This window comes from Pavona decussata, unplaced genomic scaffold (genome assembly GCF_977016875.1).
Source record: "Pavona decussata unplaced genomic scaffold, jaPavDecu1.1 SCAFFOLD_76, whole genome shotgun sequence".
NCBI classification, from domain to species: Eukaryota; Metazoa; Cnidaria; class Anthozoa; order Scleractinia; family Agariciidae; genus Pavona; species Pavona decussata.
In genome coordinates, this window is record NW_028145494.1 from 1,875,001 (window position 1) to 1,897,798 (window position 22,798).

General features: G+C 38.1%; 1 protein-coding gene across 2 annotated transcripts in view; it reads right to left on the reverse strand.

The window, feature by feature from the left end:
• LOC146476596 (calcineurin-binding protein cabin-1-like) overlaps positions 1-22,798 on the reverse strand; it is a 91,187-nt gene that overhangs the window by 15,214 nt on the left and 53,175 nt on the right. For both annotated transcript variants that reach the window (XM_085114470.1, XM_085114469.1), the window contains exons 40-41: positions 2,430-2,541; positions 1,166-1,218 (exon numbers count right to left, since the gene is read on the reverse strand). In XM_085114470.1, the coding sequence (XP_084970596.1) occupies positions 1,166-1,218; positions 2,430-2,541 (165 nt within the window). The remainder of the gene's footprint in view (positions 1-1,165; positions 1,219-2,429; positions 2,542-22,798) is intronic.

Sequence of the window (22,798 nt, forward strand, 5' to 3'; positions counted from 1 at the left end):
ATCCGCCTACCCAAACAATCCCATAATCCCTCACACGTACCAGTCTCCCCGTATTCTCTGGAGTGGCGAATAGGCCATTTCCGAGTTGCTGTGAACCTAACTATGAAAGCGAGGCTAAGTGCAAAAGTTTTCATATGAAAATTAGTTTTGTTTGCATATGAATGAAAACTAACTTTCATAACAAAAACTTTGCACTTTCCCTTGCTTTCATAATGAGGTTCAAGGCAACTCGGAAATGGTCTATTCCACTCTCTTCACTCGTGGTGACCAAAAAGCCGAATAGGGGCCTACTCTATCCTGTGGTGTCACATTTAAGACTTACGAATTACGAATACAAGCCCTAGGGTGTGGTTTCTCGAAAGCCCCAACATCTTACCAGGCCGTTAAGTCTTCTGGTCAAATCTTCTTTTTACCGATCGGTCCCAAGTTTTCAGCACAAACTTACCAATGTGTTACATAAAACGATAAAACCTTGAAAATGTTGCTTTCAAAATCAATACAGATTGAATTCTCATTGAGCACGAAACATGCTTTTCGGGCTCGGTAAATTATCGAGAAACGGCCCGTAGCGCCTATATTCCTTCAAAGGACTCCTACAAATTTACACATAGTCCGTGCTGGTTTTAGGACATAAAATTCAAGGAGTATTCAAGGAGTATTCAAGCACTAAAACCTGAGTTTTCAAGGAGTATTCAAAGCAAGTTTACTTTGTCTCGCACTATGTTTCGAAATGTTTTCAAAGGTCAATAGCAACTTTAAAAAAGCTCCCCCGGATATCATCTGTCCCCGATTTTGAAATCTTGCGCTGAATTACTTTGATACAATCCTTCACTATTTCCAATCCGAACAAAAATTCAAGGAGTCTTCATTATTTTCAAGCACATTCAGCAAAACTTCTTCTTTTTAAGGGCTTTTCAAGCGCCCTTGAAATCTAAAATTAAACTAAGGCTTTTCAAGGACTTCAAGGAGTAGCACGAACCCTGTTTACACGCACCGATTTATCAATCGCATGGGTCAATTTACATGTTACAATTTGTCGGCCGATTTCGTTTTTTGTTAGTGAAGCGCGGCGGGGTAGAAATCGGCTCGATACACCAAAATCTATAGCGAGGAAGCCGAGTGAGTGATAACAGTCAATAAGGAGAATCTGTTTTGTGATCATCACCTTAGAGCCGAGACAGCAAGCTTTTGTATGGGTCCCTCGCTTTTGGGTTCACACTAAAAACAGAAACATAACAAAGGTAGTTTAAATCTGGAGCTAAATTCGTTTAAATGAAGGAAGATTTAAATCAGGGCTAATTTAATCTTAGCCCTTGTTATTACACGCGCATACAGAAACTGAGTTCAATAAACATTGTCAGAACTCGTCTTTCAACTTTTCATCCAGTTTCTTTTTAGTGTGAGAATGTCAAAACAACAGTCGGAATTGTAAACTACAAGGGTAAAAATTTTTTATTAAATTAAGTCCAGGTGTTTTTCCTTAAGTCAAGGGCTACGAAAGTCCTCGAAACTCCCCTTTCCCAATTAATGGAGAATAATGGGGTGTGACAGCGGAAGCATTTTAAGATTTCTCCTCCTTTAAAAAACATTGCTTTCAATCTTGTAATCCCGTTATACCTTTTAAGTCTGTGGACAAAATCCTTAAAGTGTCACAAAATGAAAAGCGTTTAACCAGGACTTTCAAATAGTGCTGTTTGTTATACTGCATCAGGTGGTTCGCACGTTTAAGCCTGAGAACAAACTCATTGCGTGAGACCAAGTGAAAGCTACTGAGCTGTACTTTCCTGTCTTGCTGTTAACCCTTTCATCCCCAATATCATTCATTCATATTTTCCTCGCTTTCCTCCATCTATTTCTCATGTTACTAGTCAGGAGAATTTGTCTAAAAATCAAGGCAATTCATCTTTGGTGATTATTTCCTTTATTCTCCTGACTTAACTGTTTAATCAAGCAGCAACATTTAATTAGAAATTAGATGTTGGTCACCACTGGGGCTTGGAGGGTTAAAAAGTATGCTGTATCAAACGGTATATGTGGTTCTCGACCAGAAAGTGTGACCATTCAAATGAAAGCTACTGAGCAGTACTTTCCTGTGGTCCTGTTTATTATGCTGTACAAGGTGATTCTAACTTTTGAGTCTGTGGATGAAATCCTAAAGTGTGACCATTCAAATGAAAGCTACTTTCCTGTGGTTCTGTTTATTATACTGTTCAAGGCGGTTCCAACTTTTAGGTCCGTGGATGAAATCACTCAATACCAATGAAAATTATTGGGTAGCCCTTTTCTGTACTTCTATTCGCTTCTCCTTTTTTTCACAGTTCAACAACATTGTCAACAAATTCCTTCTGTTGTTTTGAGGGTTGCGAAACATGTTGCTGAGTGCAAAACTGACACTAATTAAATAACAAAGCAACAAACAACAAAGTTACCGCGTTTAATTTGTTCTCCAATCTACTCTTCCGAGCTAGAGCCATGGCCGCCCAAGTATCCGCTCTGTCGGGTTGGACAGTCACATCGTGCATGTAGAACTTCAGGGCTTTGCTGAAAACACAACAATAAAGACATTTTTACTGGAGTCGTTACACACAAACGGCTCTATCGTTTTCGGCCATGTAAGGCTTATTCTGCCTCGTCACCAGACGTCCCTCTTCAGTCAAACGCAGTACGTATGGTATTGTGGGACCCATAAACCCCCGCGCCCCTGTTTTCCCGCTCTTTCAACAAAATATATTGGCGCCTGCCGACGAGACACGAGACAGAGGCATATTCATATTCCCGTTGGCTTGTGTACCTATTGAAGAGTTCACTGTTGTGAACCTTGGATGAATTGGGTATAAATAGCCATGGGTTGAAAATACCCAATAAAATGTTTAAATATTAAAACGGCACATTGCCTCAAAATGCGCTATGAACTAGCCGTCACGATGGGTTCAACGCAAAGCAGCACGGTTCTGCTCACAGAATTATGATAGATATGGTAGTGTTACGGACATGATTAAAGACTTAGGGTGGGCCACGCTGAAAACGAGGAGAAGGCAGTCTAGGTTAACACTTATGTATAAGCTAACTCATGGTCTTATTGATATAGATAGCCAAGAATATTTAATTCAACACTCCGAGAGTCGCACGAGGGGAAGCCATCAATTTAAATTTCGCGTGCCACATGCAAATAAAGACGTTTTTAAATTTTCGTTCTTCCCAAAAACTATAGCAGACTGGAACTGCCTCCCAGAGGCCATTGTTTCGTCAACCTCTTTGGAAATATTTAAACATAGGTTATTGGCTTTTCTTAAGTATTAGTATATAGTTTATATAGTTTTCTTTATTTGAATTTTATGTCATTATTTTATATATTGATATATCTGTATTTTAGTCATTTGCCAATTTTATTTATTTTTACGGTTGTTGTGATATCTAATGATTTTACCGACCAAATAACATGTAAATGTAAATGTAAATGTAAATGGCAACACACAGACATTTTGTCGTGCTCTTTTCTCTACCATCCTGTTGCGTAAACTCACTAATGTCGCACCTAGGACCAGCACTTGCCTTATTAAAGGTTACGAGCACTCCCAGTTTTCTTCAGGAAAAGCCGCGCAAGAAAATTACTGCCACGCAGAATCTTTGTCACTCAGTAGATGACTAGTTGCGCGTGCGCGCACGCGAATCCCTCTTGCCACTATGAGGGTTGCTGGCAAAGCATAACAAATGAATCTGTGCAGCGAAGGGAGTGAGGATCCTCCCAGTTCAACACTGAGACGCCGAAAAAAGGGTAGACATGCAAATAACACCATTGTATAGGGAAATCAACTGTCGACAAGTGAACTTGGGTTGGCCAAAAAAAAGCTCAGAATCCATATTGCCCGCCATCTCAAGCCTTCGCTGTACGGTCGAGGCATTATGGATTCTGAGCTTTTATTGAAATTTATTGGGTATTTCCCAGACTAACTTTCGGCATTGTCGCGTACGCTTTTACGTGTTTTTTGGACAACCTTCGTTGAAACAGCTGTATCCGAATTTAAAGCGACAACACTTTGGCAAAACTATATATGCGAGGTCCTGGCAAACAACGCATTTCTTTTCTTGTAATTTGAAATGCAACATTGGAGAGATGAGTGGCAAAATACACGGTGCGTGCAGCGGGTCCGCGGCGTCGGACTGGAAGTAAAAGCAACCGCTATCTCGAGGAAGGGAGGGGTTGGGACCTCAAATTAAGACGTCATGGTGATGTTTATGTCTTTATAGAGATTAACATCACTAGTACGATAACACGTAGGGTGTTTAAATCTAAAATGCCTACATTTAAACTTAATTTCACGATATCTTTTAGGGCATAAAACTGCGAAAACCCCTTGTATGTAGTCATCTTTTATTTACTTTCAATGTTGAAGTACACATATTCTTGTATTTTATTGTATTGTATTACAAGTTTTAGCTATAGGTTGTTTTCTCTTTTTCTCCTTGTAATTACCTGAAGGACTTTACTGTGTCCAAATAAAATTATCTTATCTTATCTCAAAGAATTAATCACAATTAGGAGCTAAAATGAAGCTGCGTCAGGCCCATAAAGCAAGTCTGGTGGCTTAAAGGGTTCTCTTCAAAATTTCTGAGACCCCTCCTACCCCCCAACCGTCACATTCGCATAAGAAACCCCGGAAGAATTACGGTAGAAAAACCGTGCTATGCCTGTTATCACTGCTGTTACTATCATTGTTGTCGTTGCTGTCGTCACTGTTATTGTTCTTGTCATCACTGTTGTTACCATCATTGTTGTCCTTGTTGTCGTCACCGTTGTTGTTGTTGTTGTTTAAGTTGTTGTCATCACTGTTGTTACCATCATTGTTGTCCTTGTTGTCGTCACCGTTGTTGTTGTTGTTGTTGACGTTGTTGTCATCACTGTTGTTACCATCATTGTTGTCCTTGTTATCGTCACTGTTGTTATTGTTGACGTTGTTGTTATCACTGTTGTTATCATCATTGTTGTCCTTCTGGTCGTCACTGTTGTTGTTGTTGTTGTTGACGTTGTTGCTATCACTGTTGTTATCATCATTGTTGTCCTTGTTGTCGTCACTGTTGTTGTTGTTGTTGACGTTGTCGTTATCACTGTTGTTATCATTATTGTTGTCCTTGTTGTCGTCACTGTTATTGTTGCCGTTGTTATTGTTCTCGCTGTCCGTGATGTCATTGTTGCTAATGTTGTTATCAGCGTTGCTATGGCTCTGGCTGTCGTTATTATTGTTGTTGTTGTTTACATTATTATTTGCTGATCCAAAAACTCGCCTTTCAAGTTCTTCAGCTTGTGCATTAGTTTTCCCCAACAATATTTCAATAAATGCTACACGAAACTGCCTTGTTCTGACACAGTATATGATAGGATTAGTTAACGAGTTCAGCAAAAATACAAAGATTGAAGACGAGAGCAGAGATGCCGCTACATTTGTAGACAAGACAGACATTTTCAAAAGGATTCCAACGAGAAATGAAGGCAAATAAGAAATAACAAGTGCCACAAGCACAGTTGTTGTTACTTTAAAAGCTTTTTTCTCCTTCAAGAACTTCTTCTTGGCTTCTACAGAGACTTGTTGGGCAGCGATTAGTTTTTCTTGACGACGAGTTTCACAGCAAACTACAACTTGACAGTAGATAATGACGACCATAGAAAATAACATGAGAGTGCTGTTAATCGTTATGTAAACGCTATTGTTAGTGATGGCTTGAGGTAAGGTGATGAACAACACTACAATCCAAGCGAGGGCAGACGAACGAAGTACACGAGATTTGGTGACAATGGTTATGTGCTGAAACGGGTGTTTTATCGCGATGTATCGTTCCACGTTCATGACGATCGCATGAAACACTGTTGACAACCTTAACAACAATAACATGTTGCGGGATAGGTTTTTCACAGCGCAAAAATCGCTAGATGTTTCAGCCTGATCAATTAAGATTCTTGTTGTCACAAAAAGCGGCAGGCCGATCATCCCTATAAGGGCATCAGTGACAGCCAAACATCCGAGTACAGTGTTGGAGATGGTTTTCAGTTGCGGTTTCCTCTTTACAGAGATGATAACTAACAAGTTCAAAACAGTTGTCAAAGGACAAGCGATACTACTCAGTACGATTATCAACACATGCACCGCATAAGCTGCGGTGACAGTTTGATCAGGTTTTCCTCCCAGAAAAGTGTAAACTTGACATTCAGATGGTGTAATCCCAGTGCGAGAAGCTGCGTTTGAATCCATACCTTCTTTGCACCGACTGCACGGCTCGAACTGTTTTTCTAAGCAAGGCTTTCAACTGCACCACCTGTCTCAAATCTCAAGTGTGAAACGACACTTCAAATTTTCCTTTGATTTTTCTCTTTACCTAATATACTTTGTTGTCTATTTTTCACATTAACAGTCCGCACTAGAAATTGGTTTCGTCCGCAGAGGAAATGTTTTGTTGTGATCAGTTAAGAGTTTATTCTATAAGTTTTACTCCTTTATATGCGATGACTTCCTTTGCAAGCATGGAAAATTAAGCTTTCAAGTGCTGCGTCTCAATAAAACTGTAGGGTCTTTCTTTTGTCAAAGTGTGTGTTAACCGGATAAACAAGCCATTACTGGCGGCTACATTTACAAATGAATAATTAAATTCTCTCCCTTTTAACAAACCAGTTCGCGAATCAAAAATTTAAGCAAGACTGACTTAATACAGATGAATCGACGTAAAATCGGTTCCTCTTGTTTTCATTACCATTTGCTGAAGAAAACGAAAACGCTCCAGACTTAGACAACAAAGGAAACGACAAGAAACGAATTCGCACCACAAAACTTAAGGTGATCAATTTAACATTTTATATTTCGAGGGAATCACCTTAAATTTCCTAATTCGCGCATGCCTATAGATATATTACATTAGAAGCTTTGGTGGACAGTGCCACGACGGCGATATCACACAGCGCACCATGTTATCAGACATTTATTTTAATAATGGATGAGACAAAATAAAAAAAAATTAAGAGAAGAAATGCAAGGGGAAAATAACAAGTGCGCGTTACAAAAAATCACTTTTTTTTTGTGGATACTGGGATAGGATGTTTTAATTCCTGCTGTTAGGATTGTCGCTGTTGTTGTCAATGATTTATTTTGTTTGTGTTTTCATCGTTGTTATTGCTGTTGTTTTCCTTTTTCACGTCAATGTTATTGTTGTTATCGCCATTGCTGTCCTTCTTGACGTCACTGTTCTTGTTGCCGTTGTTGACGTTGTTGTTATCACTGTTGTTATCGTTATTGTTGTTGTTGCTGTTGCTATTGTTGTTGACGTTGTTGTTATCACTGTTGTTAACATCATAGTTGTCGTTGTTGTCGTCAGTGTTGTTGTTGTTGACGTTGTTGTTATCACTGTTGTTAAAATCATAATTGTCGTTGTTGTCGTCACTGTTGTTGTTGCTGTTGTTGTTGACGTCGTTGTGATCACTGTTGTTACCATCATTGTTGTCCTTGTGATCGTCACTGTTATTGTTGCTGTTGTTGTTGTTGTTGTTCTCGCTGTCCGTGATGTCATTGTTGCTTATGTTGTTGTTATCAGCGTTGCCTTGGATATGGCTACCGTTGTTGTTGTTGCTGTTTTCATTATTATTTGCTGATCCAAAAACTCGCCTTTCAAGTTCTTCAGCTTGTGCATTAGTTTTCCCCAACAATATTTCAATAAATGCTACACGAAACTGCCTTGTTCTGACACAGTATATGATAGGATTAGTTAACGAGCTCAGAAAACATACAAAGCTTGAGAAGAGGACAAGAGATGCTGCTACATTTTTAGAGAAGACAGACATTTTCGAAAGGATTCGAACGACAACAATAGGTAAATAAGAAATAAGAAGTGTCACAAGTACAGTGGTTGTTATTTTAAAAATTCTTTTCTCTTTCAAGAACTTCTTCTTGGCTTCTATAGAGACTTGTTGGGCAGCGATTAGTTTTTCTTGACGACGAGTTTCACAGTAAACTACAACTTGACAGTAGATAATGACGGCCATAGAAAATAACAAAATTATATTGACGACAGTCACGTTAATTATAATGCTGTAGTCCATGATGACCAGAAGGAAGCTGGTGAAAAATGCTGCGATCCAAGAAAGGGCAGACAAACCAAGTACACGAGATCTGGTGACAATGGTTATGTGCTGAAACGGGTGTTTTATGGCGATGTATCGCTCCACGTTTATTAGGATTAGATGAAACACTGTTGCCCCACCTAAGATTCTGAGCACGCTTCGGAAAACCGCGCAAACATCGCTGGATATTTCAGCCTGATAAGTTAAGATTCTTGATATCACAAAAAGCGGCAGTCCAATTATCCCCATTAGGGCATCAGTGACAGCCAAACATCCGAGTAAGGTGTTGGAGATGGTTTTCAGTCGCGGTTTCCTCTTTACAGAGATGATAACCAACAAATTCAAAACAGTTGTCAAAGGACAAGCGATACTACTCAGTACGGTTATCAACACATCCGCCGCATAAGCCGCGGTGGATGTTTGATCAGGTTTTCCTCCCAGAAAAGTGTAAACTTGACATTCAGATGATGTTAACCCAGTGTGAGAAGTTGCGTTTGAATCCATACCTTCTTTGCACCGACTGCACGGCCCGAACTGTTTTTCTAAGCAAGACTTTCTACTGTACCACCTGTCTCAAATCTCAAGTGTGAAACGACACTTCAAATTTTCTTTTGAGTTTTCTCTTTATCCAATTTGCTTTATTGTCCATTTTTCACATTAATTGACCGCACTAGAGATTCGTTTCGTAAGAGGAAATGTTTTGTTGTGATCAGTTAAGAGTTTTTTCTAAAACTTTTAACTCTTTTTTTTTTGCCAGGACTTCCTTTGCAAGAATGGAAAAATAAGCTTTAAAGTGCTGCATGTCAATCAAGCTGTAGGGTCTCTTTTATTGCATTACTGAAGGCTACATTTACAAATAAGTTTGAAATTCTCTATCTCTTAACAAACCAGTTCGCTGTTAAATGGCACGCAACATGTTTTTCGTTCGGATACAATTTAAGCAAGGCTACCTTAACAGGGATGAATCTTTTTAAAATATCGAATTCGCAACAAAACATGTGAGGTGATCCATTAAACTGCATTGCGAATTTTTGCTGCGCATAACTGATGTCTCGCGTTACTAGCGCGCGCACGTTCGAAATAAAGTAAGCTAAGCTCAGCTAATTAATAAAAAGTCATATTCTCCTATGTAAGGAGAGTAAAAAAATCATTTTTCAACTTGTTATTTTAAGTTAACTATTATCCTCTTTATTGTGAAGAATTTTTAGGAAAAATTTACGACCGACAGAAAAATGAGTTATCGGCAGAAACACGAGCTTACTTATCACTCGAGGTAAAAAAATAGTGATACCGAGAACACGCACACAAGAAACGTTTGGGATCAACACTGCTTCTGTGCTTCATATTATTAATAAGTTTATCTTTAATTACTGCATTTGCTTCATACATTCTACATAAAACTTTTTTTTAAGTTCTGCTTCAAGTTCTGCATGTAATTTCTGTTCCCAACAGACATAGCAAAACTGATTAAATAGACTCATATTTGAAAGTTAATACTGCAAGAAATTATGGTGTAACTTGAGTGGATCGCAGCCCTTTCGCGGGCACGGTAACCTACTGTTTATATAGCCTTTTTAACTCGTGAATGCGCGAGTGCGCAATGAACGAGTTATAGGGATGGTGGACTTTTTGACTTGGTTGGTTGGTTCTGTCGTTAACTTTCGGGCATGCGCAATGAATGAGTTTTAAATTCAATTAGTGGGAAAAAACACGCGAAAATTTTCTGGTCACGGTGCATCAGGATATTCTCATTCAATCTGTAGAGAATAATTTGACAATCATGTTAGTGTAAGAGTGGAGATTTTTCGTCCAATCTGAGCAAAGTTATCGTTTTTTTCGTTTTTCTTTTTCCAAAAAGTGCGGCGTGTTTAAAGAATTTTAAAATAATTTAATTGAAAAATTCAATTAGTGGAAAAAACACGTGAAAATTTTCTTTTCACGGCGCATTAGGATATTCTTACTCAATCTGTAGAGAATAATTTGAGAATCATTTTAGTGTAAGAATGGAGATTTTTCGTTGAATCTGAGCAAAGTCATAGGTTTTTTGTTTTTTTCCACAAAGTGCGGCGTCTTTTAAGAATTTAAAATAATAATAATTTAATTTAACAATAATTGAATTAAAAAATGATTAAATTTAAAAATTCAATTAATGAAGTGTCGGCAAGATCTTTGAATAAACAAGACGAGCATTTACGTGACTTGCGTTGATGTATGTTTAGCACTAGTGCCTCACCGATTTTTTAATCTATCCTCCCATCGCGATTGAACTAACTGAGTAGTTTTACTCAGAAGTATTGCGTGATATTGCGTTGCGCTACTTGAAAGTTTGCCGCCAAAAAATATTTCCCGCTAGAAAATGTCTGGCTGAAAGAAGCACTCTTAACTGATAAGTTCACTGCTAATCATAACTATTTGCATACATGAAAACTCGACATCTTTCATCATATTTTTGCTTCTCATACAAAAGTATTATATCAAGTAGATTAGCTGAAAAACATTAGTTTGGCTGTCAGTTTTCACGCGAAAGCGGAAAGTGCCATGTCAATGATGTCACGCATCAGTGACGTCGTACACAAAATTATGCAAATTTCTGGTGAAATGAACAATTTTAGATTTCTTCAGCTTTCATAGAGGTTTCAGAGGGGAAAAAATGTTTCATTTTCGCAGTTTACATTTGGTAATTTATGGGAAAGCAAAAGGGCGCGGTAGATGAATTTTCATCAACTGTTTAATACATACCGTGCAGAATTTAGTAAAATGCATGTGTACAGGATCAAAAACCTTTTTGGTACGCTCATTGAATAATGAAGCAAAATACAGACAACTAGCTTTCATTGAAATAATTCTTATTTAGCAAGAGTTAGTCATATTTCAAATTATTTTTACTTGAAGATTGCGTGGACTGAACTCCAAAGGAAAAATTTCACGCATTTATGCCGGGCATGAAATGTAATGTGACACTTTGTTCAACAGATTTCCCTTTGTGAGATCAGCTCGAGCGAAGTAGCCTGCGTAACTGGCGGTTTTTATGGGTGGGCTCACCGGAAAGCCGGGCATGAGGGCCAAAACGATTTTTTTAGTACAAGAATGGTTATTTTTATCGTTACATTATCGGGCAAAGATATAATTTCTTTTAGCTTTCAAGGAAGTGTCCGTAGCCGTCTTAATTTCAATTACTGATGTGTCATCTGCATTCACGAGTTGGCTCACAGGAGCCTTTGATTGTAAATGACGCAACTAGTAAAAAATCAGTGAAAGTTTGAGAAAAATTTTACAACTTTTAATTCGAGGGAATCCGCGTAAGCCAATACATAGATTATATTGGATGGTTGGGTGTGGAGTGCGACAACGCCGACACCACACAACAGAGCATGTTGTAAGACATCTATAATCCAACTTAAAATTGGATGATACGTAATAAAAAACCGCTTTTTTCCTGTGCACTTAATCACCAAACTATTTTCTTAATGGCCGTTTTTACACTACAGACGCGTCTGGATGGCTTTGGGAAATAATTTTACTGCGTCCATTTAGTTCGTCCTGTATAAAGACGGGCGAGAGACGCATTATAGGTCTGAACGAACTAAATCGTTTAGTGCGTCCAACAGAAATAGCAAGAACTGGTCAAATAAACTCATATTTGACAGTTAATATAAAAGCAATTATGGGGAAACTTGAGTGAATCGCAGCCCTTTCGCAGGCGAGGTGACCTTTCTTTTTCTTGCCTTTTGTAAATGATACATACTAGTAAACAATCAATGAAAGTATGAGCAACATTTTACGATTACTTATACTTTGAAGGAATCACCTTAACTTTCCTAATTCGCGTTTGCCTATAGATATATCACATTAAAAGCTTTGGTGTGCAGTGCCACGACGCCAATATCAGACAGAGGAGCATGTTATCAGACATTTATTATCAAACTTAATACTGGATGATACATGATGAAGAAAATTACGAGAAAAAAATGTAACGGGAACATAACAAGCGCACGTTAGAAAATCATTTTTTTTGTGGATGCTGGCAAAGGATGTTTTAATTGCTGCTGTTATGAATGTCAGTGTGGTTGTCAATGTTTTTGTTGCCATTATTTTTATTTCTGTTGTTTTCCTATTTCTCGTCAACGTTATTGTCGTTATTGTCATCACCGTTGTTACCATCATTGTTGCCATTACTGTCGTCATTGTTGTTGTTATCACAGTTGTTATCATCATTGTTGTCCTTGTTGTCGTCACTGTTGTTGTTGTTGACGTTGTTGTTATCACTGTCGTTATCATCATTGTTGTCCTTGTTGTCGTCACTGTTGTTGTTGCTGACGTTGTTGTTATCACTGTTGTGATCATCATTGTTGTCCTTGTTGTCGTCACCTTTGTTGTTGTTGACGTTGTTGTTATCACTGTTGTGATCATCATTGTTGTCCTTGTTGTCGTCACTGTTGTTGTTGTTGACGTTGCTGTTATCACTGTTGTGATCGTCGTTGTTGTCCTTGTTGTCGTCACTGTTGTTGTCATCACTGTTGTTATCATCATTATTGTTCTTGTTGTCGTCACTGTTGTTGTTGTTGACGTTGTTGTCATCACTGTTGTGATCGTCATTGTTGTCGTCACTGTTGTTGCTGTTGACGTTGTTGTTACTGTTGTTACCATCATTGTTGCCCTTGTGATCGTCACTGTTATTGTTGCTGTTGCTGTTGTTATTCTCGCTGTCCGTGATGTCATTGTTGCTGATGTTGTTGTTATCAGCGTTGCCGTGACTCTGGCTGTCGTTATTATTGTTGTTATTGTTTTCATTATTATTATTTGCTGATCCAAAAACTCGCCTTTCAAGTTCTTCAGCTTGTGCATTAGTTTTCCCCAACAATATTTCAATAAATGCTACACGAAACTGCCTTGTTCTGACACAGTATATGATAGGATTAGCTAACGAGTTCAGCAAAAATACAAAGATTGAAGACGAGAACAGAGATGCCGTTACATTTGTAGACAAGACAGACATTTTCACAAGGATTCCAACGATAGATACAGGCAAATAAGAAATTAGAAGTGCCACAAGCACAGTTGTTGTTACTTTAAAAGCTTTTTTCTCCTTCAAGAACTTCTTCTTGGATTCTACAGAGACTTGTTGGGCAGCGATTAGTTTTTCTTGACGACGAGTTTCACAGCAAACTACAACTTGACAGTAGATAATGACGGCCATAGAAAATAACAAGAGAGTGCTGTTAATAGTTATGGAAACGCTATCGTTAGTGATGGCTAAAGGCAAGGAGATGAACAACACTACGATCCAAGCGAGGGCAGACGAACCAAGTACACGAGATTTGGTGACAATGGTTATGTGCTGAAACGGGTGTTTTATGGCGATGTATCGTTCCACGTTCATCACCATCGCATGAAACACTGTTGACCAACTTAACATCCTTACCATGTTGGGGGATAGGTTTTTCACAGCACAAAAAGCGCTCGATGTTCCAGCCTGATGAGTTAAAATTCCTCTTGTCATAAAAAGCGGCAGTCCGATTATCCCTGTCAGAGCATCAGTGACAGCCAAACATCCGAGTACAGTGTTGGAGATGGTTTTCAGTTGCGGTTTCCTCTTTACAGAGATGATAACTAACAAGTTCAAAACAGTTGTCAAAGGACAAGCGATACTACTCAGTACGGTTATCAACACATGTACCGCATAAGCTGCGGTTGATGTTTGATCAGATTTTCCTTCCAGAGAAGTGAAAATTTGACATTCAGATGGTGCAATACCAGTGCGAGAAATTGCGTTTGAATTCATACCTTCTTTGCACCGACTTCACGGCCCGAACTGTTTTTCTAAGCAAAGCTTTCTCCTGCACCACCTGTCTCAAATCTCAAGTGTGAAACGAGACTTCAATTTTTCTTTTGAGTTTTCTCTGGACCCCATTTACTTCATCAAATCTGAAGTGTGAAACGACACTTCAATTTTCTTTTGAGTTTTCTCTGTACCGCATTTACTTTATTGTCTATTTTTCACATTAATAGACCGCACTAGAAATTGGTTTCGTCAGAGGAAATAGGCCTTTTTCATAAATGGCGGCCGATTTATTATTCTTTTCAATTTATGTTAATTAGTCCTACCAACCTCATTTCAGAGTAAAAATTCTTTTGAATTTTGCACATGCTGACGAGGCTAGTAGGGCTAATTTTCATGAAAATAAAAGAATAATTTATCGGCCGCCATTTATGGAAAAGGTCTATGTTTTGTTGCGATCAGTAAAGAGTTTATTCTAAAAGTTTTACTCTTTTTTTTGCGAGGACTTCCATTGTAAGAATGGAAAACTAAGCTTTCAAGTGCTGCATGTCAATCAAACTGTAGGGTTTTTTTTTGTCAAACTGTGTGTTAACAGGATAAACAAGCCATTACTGAACGCTACATTTACAAATAAGGATTTAAATTCTCTCTTTTAACAAACCAGTTCGCTGTTAAATTGCACGCAACATGTTTTTCGTTCGGATACAATTTAAGCAAGGCTACCTTAATACGGATGAATCTATTTAAAATGTGTTCCTCTTGTTTTTATTACCATTTGCTGAAAAAAAACGAAAACAGTTCCAGATCGAAACAACAACGGAAACATTTAAAATATCGAATTCGCAACAAAAAAATTGAGGTGATCAATTAAACTGCATTGCGCATTTTTCCTGCGCATAACTGATGTCTCGCGTTACTAGCGCGCGCACGTTGGAAACAAAGTGAGCTAAGCTCAGCTAATTAATAAAAAGTCATTTTCTCCTAAGGAGAGTGAGAAATCATTTTCCAACTCGTTATTTTAAGTTAGCTATTATCCTCTTTATTGTGAAGAATGTTTAGGAAAAATTTACGACTGACAGAAAAATGGGTCATCGTTAGAAACACGACCTTACCTATCACTCGCAGGCAAAAAATAGTGATACCGAGAACACGCACACAAGAAACGTTTGGGATCAACATTGCTTCTGTGCTTCATATTATTAATAAATTTATCTTTAATTACTGCATCTGCTTCGTACATTCTCGGTAAAACTTTTTTTCTTAAGTTCTGCTTTACGTTCTGCATGTAATTTCTGTTCCCAACAGACATGGCAAAACTGATCAAGTAGACTCATATCTGATAGTTAATATTACAAGCAATTATGGGGTAACTTGAGTGGATCGCAGCCTATCATGCGAAGGGTAACCTTTCTTTTTATTGCCTTTTTGTAAATGATACATATTAGTAAACAATCAGTGAAAGTTCGAAAAAAATTTTACGACAACTTATATTTCGAGGGAATCCGCGTTCGCCAATGCATATATCATATTGGATGGTTTGGTGTGGAGTGCAGCAAGGACGATACCCCACAACAGTGCATGTTGTAAGACATTTATAATCCAACTTAAAATTGGATGATACGTAATGAAGAAAATTATGAGAAATAAAGCAACGGGAAGATAGCACGCGCGCGCAAGTTAGAAAACCACTTTTTTCTGTGCACTTAATCACCAAACTATTTTCTTAATGGCCGTTTTTACACTACAGACGCGTCTGGATGGCTTTGGGCAAATAATTTTACTGCGTCTATTTAGTTCGTCCTGTATAAAGACGGGCGAGAGACGCATTATAGGTCTGAACGAACTAAATCGTTTAGTGCGTCCAACAGACATAGCAAGAACTGGTCAAATAGACTCATATTTGACAGTTAATATAAAAGCAGTTATGGGGAAACTTGAGTAGATCACAGCCCTTACGCAGGCGAGGTGACCTTTCTTTTTATTGCCTTTTGTAAACGATACATACTAGTACACAATCAATGAAAGTATGAGAAACATTTTACGACAACTTATATTTTGAAGGAATCACCTTAAATTTCCTAATTCGCGTTCGCCTGTAGGAATATCACATTAGAAGCTTTGGTGTGCAGGGCCACGACGCCGATATCACACAGCAGAGCATGCAATCAGACATTTATTATCCAACTTAATACTGCATGATATATAATGAATAAAATTACGGAAAAAATGCAACGGGAAGATAACAAGCGCGCGTTATAAAATCATTTTTTTAATTTCAAATTAAGCACTTGAAATTTTCTTTAGAGTTTTCCCTTTACGCAATTTACTTTATTGTCCATTTTGCACATTAATAGACCTCGCTAGAGACTGGTTTCGTCAGTGAAACTGTTTTGTTGTGATCAGTTAAGATTTTTAAAATTCTAAAACTTAATTTTTTTTTAGGCGACGAATTCACTTAAAGAATGGAAAATTAAGCTTTCAAGTGCTGCATGTCAATAAAACTTTAGGGCCTTTCTTTGGTCAAAGTGCGTGTTAACAGGATAAACAAGCCATTACTGACGGCTACATTTACAAATAACTGCTGATTTAAATCTCTCTTTTATCAAACCAGTTCACTCTTAAATCGCACGCAACATGTTTTTCATTTCAGTGTTCAGACACAAGTCAACAATTCTTCGCAAATCAAAAAGTTAAGCAAGACTACCTTAATGCTGATGAATCGATCTAAAATCTGTTCCTATTGTTTCCATTACCATTTGCTGAAGATAATGGTTATTTTCTCCGAAACGAGCACTGTGACCTAATTATTCTCTTTATGTTGAAGAACTTTTAGAACAAAAAGTACGACCGATAAACGAGTCACCGTCAGAATCACGAGCTTACCTATCACTCTTATCCAACTTAATACTGGATGATACGCAATGAAAGAAAACATTACGACGGAAAAAAAAACCGGGCAGATAGCACGCGAACACGTTAAAAAACCGCTTTTTATGGATGCAGGCAAAGGATGTTTTAATTGCTGCTGTTAATATTGTTGCTCTTGTTAATGTTTTCGTTCTCATTGTTGTTAATACTACTGTTGTCCTTGGTCTCCTCAGTGTTAATGTTGCTGTTGACGTTGTTGTTATCACTGTTGTTACCATCATCGTTGTTGTTGTTGTTGTTGTCACTGTTGTTACCATCATTGCTGTTCCTGTTATCACTGTTGTTACCATCATTGTTGTTGTTGTTGTCACTGTTGTTACCATCACTGTTGTTGTTGACGTTGTTGTTGTCACTGTTGTTACCATCATTGTTGACCCTGTGATCGTCACTGTTATTGTTGCTGTTGTTCTCGCTGTCCGTGATGTCGTTGTTGCTTATGTTGTTGTTATTAGCGTTGCTGTGGCTCCGGCTTTCGTTATTATTGTTGTTGTTGTTTTCATTATTATTTGTCGATCCAAAAACTCGCCTTTCAAGTTCTTCAGCTTGTGTATTAGTTTTCCCCAACAATATTTCAATAACTGTTACACGAAACTGCCTTGTTCTGACACAGTATACGACAGGATTAGTTAAGTACATACAAAGCTTGAGAACAAGACAAGAGATGCTGCTACATTTTTAGAGAAGACAGACATTTTCGAAAGGATTCGAACGACAACAATAGGTAAAGAAGTGTCACAAGTACAGTCGTTGTTATTTTAAAAATTCTTTTCTCTTTCAAGAACTTCTTTTTGGCTTCTATGGAGACTTGTTGGGCAGCGATTAGTTTTTCTTGACGACGAGTTTCACAGTAAACTACAACTTGACAGTAGATAATGACGGCCATAGAAAATAACAAAATTATATTGACGACAGTCACGTTAATTGTAATGCTGTAGTCCATGATAACCAGAATGAAGTTGGTGAAAAATGCTGCGATCCAAGAAAGGGCAGACGAACCAAGTACACGAGATCTGGTGACAATGGTTATGTGCTGAAACGGGGGTTTTATGGCGATGTATCGCTCCACGTTTATCAGGATCAGATGAAACACTGTTGCCCCACCTAAGACTCTGAACACGCTTCGGAAAACTCCTTTCACCGCACGGCGCAAACATCACTGGATGTTTCAGCCTGATAAGTTAACATTCTTGTTGTCACAAAAAGCGGCAGTCCGATTATCCCCATTAGGGTATCAGTGACAGCCAAACATCCGAGTAAAGTGTTGGAGATGGTTTTCAGTTGCGGTTTCCTCTTTACAGAGATGATAACTAACAAGTTCAAAACAGTTGTCAAAGGACAAGCGATACTCAGTACGGTTATGAACAAATCCGCCGCATAAGCTGCTGTGGATGTTTGATCAGGTTTTCCTCCCGGAAAAGTGAAAATTTGACATTTAGATAGTGCAATCCCAGTGCGAGAAGTTGCCTTTGAATTCATACCTTCTCTGCACCGACTGCACGGCCCGAAACATTTTTCTAAGCAAGGCTTTCTACTGTAAATCTCAAGTGTGAAACGACACTTTCAAATTTTCTTTTGAGTTATCTCGTTACTCAATTTACTTTATTGTCTATTTTTCACATTAACAGTCCGCAATAGAACTTGGTTTCGTCAGAGGAAATGTTTTGTTGTGGCCAGTTCAGAGTTAATTCTAAAAGTTTTACTCTTTTTATGCGATGACTTCCTTTGCAAGAATGGAAAACTAAGCTTTCAAGTGCTGCATGTCAATCAAGCTGTAGGGTCTTTCTTCTGTCAAAGTGTGTGTTAACAGGATAAACAAGCCATTACTGACGGCTACATTTACAAAATAACTGAGGATTTAAATTATCTATTTTAACAAACCAATTCACTATTAAATCGCACGCAACATGTTTTTCATTTCAGTGTTCAGACACAAGTCAACAATTCTTCGCAAATCAAAAAGTTAAGCAAGACTACCTTAATGCGGATGAATCGATTTAAAATCTGTTCCTCTTGTTTCTATTTTCATCAGTTGCTGAAGAAAATGGTTAGTTTCTCCGAAATGAGCACTGTGACCTAATTATTCTCTTTATGTTGAAGAACTTTTAGAAAAAAGGTTTACGACAGAAATATGAGTCACCGTCAGGATCACGAGCTTACCTATCACTCGAGGGCAAAAAAGAGAACACGCACGGAAGAAACGTTTGGGATCAACACTGTCCTTCATATCGTGAAAAAATACTATCTTACTATCTTTATTGGACCATTTCCGAGTTGCTGTAAACTTCATTATGAAAGTGAGTCTAAGTGCAAAGGTTTTGTTATGAAAATTAGTTTTGCTTGCTATGAATGAAAACTAATTTTTGCAGTTAGCCTCACTTTCATAATGAGATTCAAGGCAACTTGGAAATGGCCTATTGCTGCCTATGCTGATTCATTCTATGTAGTTTATCTATGTAATTCCTGTTCCCAACTGACAAGAAACAACTGATCAAATACACCCATATTGGAAAGTTAATATTGCAAGCAATTATGGGGTAACTTTAGAGGATCGCAGCCCCTTAGCGGGCAAGGTGACCTATTCTTTTTATTACCTTCTTGTAAATGATGCAAACTAGTAAACAATCAATGAATCTTCGAGAAAAAAATTTACGACAACTTTTCTTTTAACGGAATCCCTTTAAATTTCCTAATTCGCGTTCGCCTATACATATATCACATTAGAAGCTTTGGTGTGCAGTGCCACGACCCCGATACGACACAGCAGGGCATGTTATAAGACATTTATTATCCAACTTAATACTGGATGATACGTAATAAAAAAAAATTACACACAAAAAAAAAACGGGAAGATAGCACGCGCGCACATTAAAAAACCGCTTTTTATGGATGCAGGCAAGGGATATTTTAATTGCTGCTGTTAATATCGTTGCTCTTGTTAATGTTTTTGTTTTTGTTCTCATTGTTGTCCTTGATCTCGTCAGTGTTAATGTTGCTGTAGACGTTGTTGTTCTCACTGTTGTTACCATCATTTTTGTTGTTGTTGTTGTTGTCGTCACTGTTGTTACCATCATTGTTATTGTTGCTATTGTTGTTGATCTCGCATTCCGTGATGTCATTGTTGCTGATGTTGTTGTTATCAGCGTTGCAGTGGCTCCGGCTTTCGTTATTATTGTTGTTGTTGTTATCATTATTATTTGTTGATCCAAAAACTCGCCTTTCAAGTTCTTCAGCTTGTGTATTAGTTTTCCCCAACAATATTTCAATAAATGCCACACGAAACTGCCTTGTTCTGGCACAGTATATGATAGGATTAGTTAACGAGCTCAGAAAAAATACAAAGCTTGAGAAGAAGACAAGAGATGCTGCTACATTTTTAGAGAAGACAGACATTTTCGAAAGGATTCGAACGACAGCAATAGGTAAATAAGAAATAAGAAGCGTCACAAGTACAGTCGTTGTTATTTTAAAAGCTTTTTTCTCCTTCAAGAACTTCTTCTTGGCTTCTACAGAGACTTGTTGGGCAGCGATTAGTTTTTCTTGACGACGAGTTTCACAGTAAACTACAACTTGACAGTAGATAATGACGGCCATAGAAAATAACAAAACTATATTGACTACAGTCACGTTAATTGTAATGCTGTAGTCCGTGATGACCAAAAGGAAGTTGGTGAAAAATGCTGCGAACCAAGAAAGGGCAGACGAACCAAATACACGAAATTTGGTGACAATGGTTATGTGCTGAAACGGGTGTTTTATGGCGATATATCGCTCCACGTTCATCACGATCAGATGAAACATTGTTGCCCCACCTAAGATTCTGAGCACGCTTCGGAAAACTCCTTTCACGGCGCAAACATCACTGGATGTTTCAGCCTGATAAGTTAACATTCTTGTTGTCACAAAAAGCGGCAGTCCGATTATCCCCATTAGGGCATCAGTGACAGCCAAACATCCGAGTACAGTGTTGGAGATGGTTTTCAGTTGCGGTTTCCTCTTTACAGAGATGATAACTAACAAATTCAAAACAGTTGTCAAAGGACAAGCGATACTACTCAGTACGGTTATCAACACATCCGCCGCATAAGCCGCGGTGGATGTTTGATCAGGTTTTCCTCCCAGAAAAGTGTAAATTTGACATTTAGATGGTGTAATCCCAGTGCGAGAATTTGCGTTTGAATTCATACCTTCTTTGCACCGACTGCACGGCCCGAACTGTTTTTCTAAGCAAGGTTTTCTACTGTAAATCTCAAGTGTGAAACGGCACTTCAAACTTTCTTTTGAGTTTTCTTTTATCCAATTTGCTTTATTGTCCATTTTTCACATTAATTGACCGCACTAGAGGTTGGTTTCTACAGCGGAAATCTTTTGTTGTGATCTGTTCAGAGTTTTAAAATTCTAAAACTTTACCCTTTTTATGCGATGACTTCCTTTGCAAGAATAGAAAACTAATCTTTCAAGTGCTGCATGTCAAAAAATCTTTAGGGTCTTTCTTTTGTCAAAGTGTGTGTTAACAAGCCATTACTGACGGCTACATTTACAAATAACTGAGGATTTAAATTATCTCTTTTAACAAACCAGTTCACTATTAAATCGCAAGCAACATGTTTTTCATTTCAGTGTTCAGACACAAGTCAACATTTCTTCGCAAATCAAAAAGTTAAGCAAGACTACCTTAATGCGGATGAATCGATCTAAAATCTGTTCCTCTTGTTGCCATTACCATTTGCTGAAGAAAATGGTTATTTTCTCCGAAACAAGCACTGTGATTTAATTATTCTCTTTAGGTTGAAGAACTTAAAAAAAAAAAAGATTTACGACAGAAAAATGAGTCGCAGTCAGGAACACGAGTTTACCTATCACTCGAGGGCAAAAAAGAACACACACGGAAGAAACGTTTGGGATCAACACTGCTGTTGTCCTTCATATCGTGAAAAAAACTATCTTTATTGGACCATTTCCGAGTTTCAGTAAACCTCATTATGAAAGTGTGTCTAAGTGCAAGCTTTTCTTATGAAAATTAGTTTTGTTTGCTATGAAGGAAAACTAATTTTCATAATAAGAACTTTGCACTTAGCTTGCTTAGTTCCTAGGTCTCTCTCTGTTTTTCATCTCGGTCAATCCGTTTCGGGTCACGTGGTCCGAGCGAAAAAGCGAGGCCTAGACAAAAATCAAAAATTGGGACAAATTTCTCAATTTTTTTGGCGCGAAATTTTAGCGTTGAGCGGTTCGCGCCATGGCGGAAAAATCGGAAGAGGTGGTAAGTTCGAACTCATTTTCGACGCAAATGCCTCGGTCGATATGTCTCTTTCAAGTGTATAAGAGTAGTTAATTCATATTATTATTGTAAAGGAAACAAATGGAGCAGATGGTACGACTTTATCCTCTAGAAAGCGCCTTTTCGACCAGCAATTTGAAGGTAAGCATAAGTTTATTTAACTGGGAAATGAGCGATCGGCTTCATCGATGAAATCATCACGGTGTAATGAAAGGCTCTATTTTCAAGCAGTTATTTACGTTTTTAGAAAGCGAACTAGAGAGTGTGACCCAGCAATTTGCCAGTTTAACAACAACTTCGAAGGAGAAAGACGAAGGTAAGCCTTCTATTAAGTTTGAACTTTCTTCTTTTCACAGGGGACTACGTGAGGCTTTTGTTTTTCTCCATTTTTGCGTCATAGAGCAAGAGGATTAAAGTCTAAAAACGGTTTCTGATTTTCGATACATTATTCGGTCGAAGAAAAAGTTAAGAGAACTTTCATATTTCAGACGCAGTTGTTTACATGTTAAAGCTCCGTCGGAATACGGTCGCAAGAGCTAAAATCGATCGCAAGTGGTCCATGCATTACATTTCAGGAGTTTGCAAAGATGGCAACAGTCGATCTACAATTACACATGCATGCATTGGGGTTTTGAAACCATAATTTAGGGAGCTTAAGCAACGGCGACGACAACGACAACGCCGCAAAACAATAGGTTTAATGAGCAAAAACAAT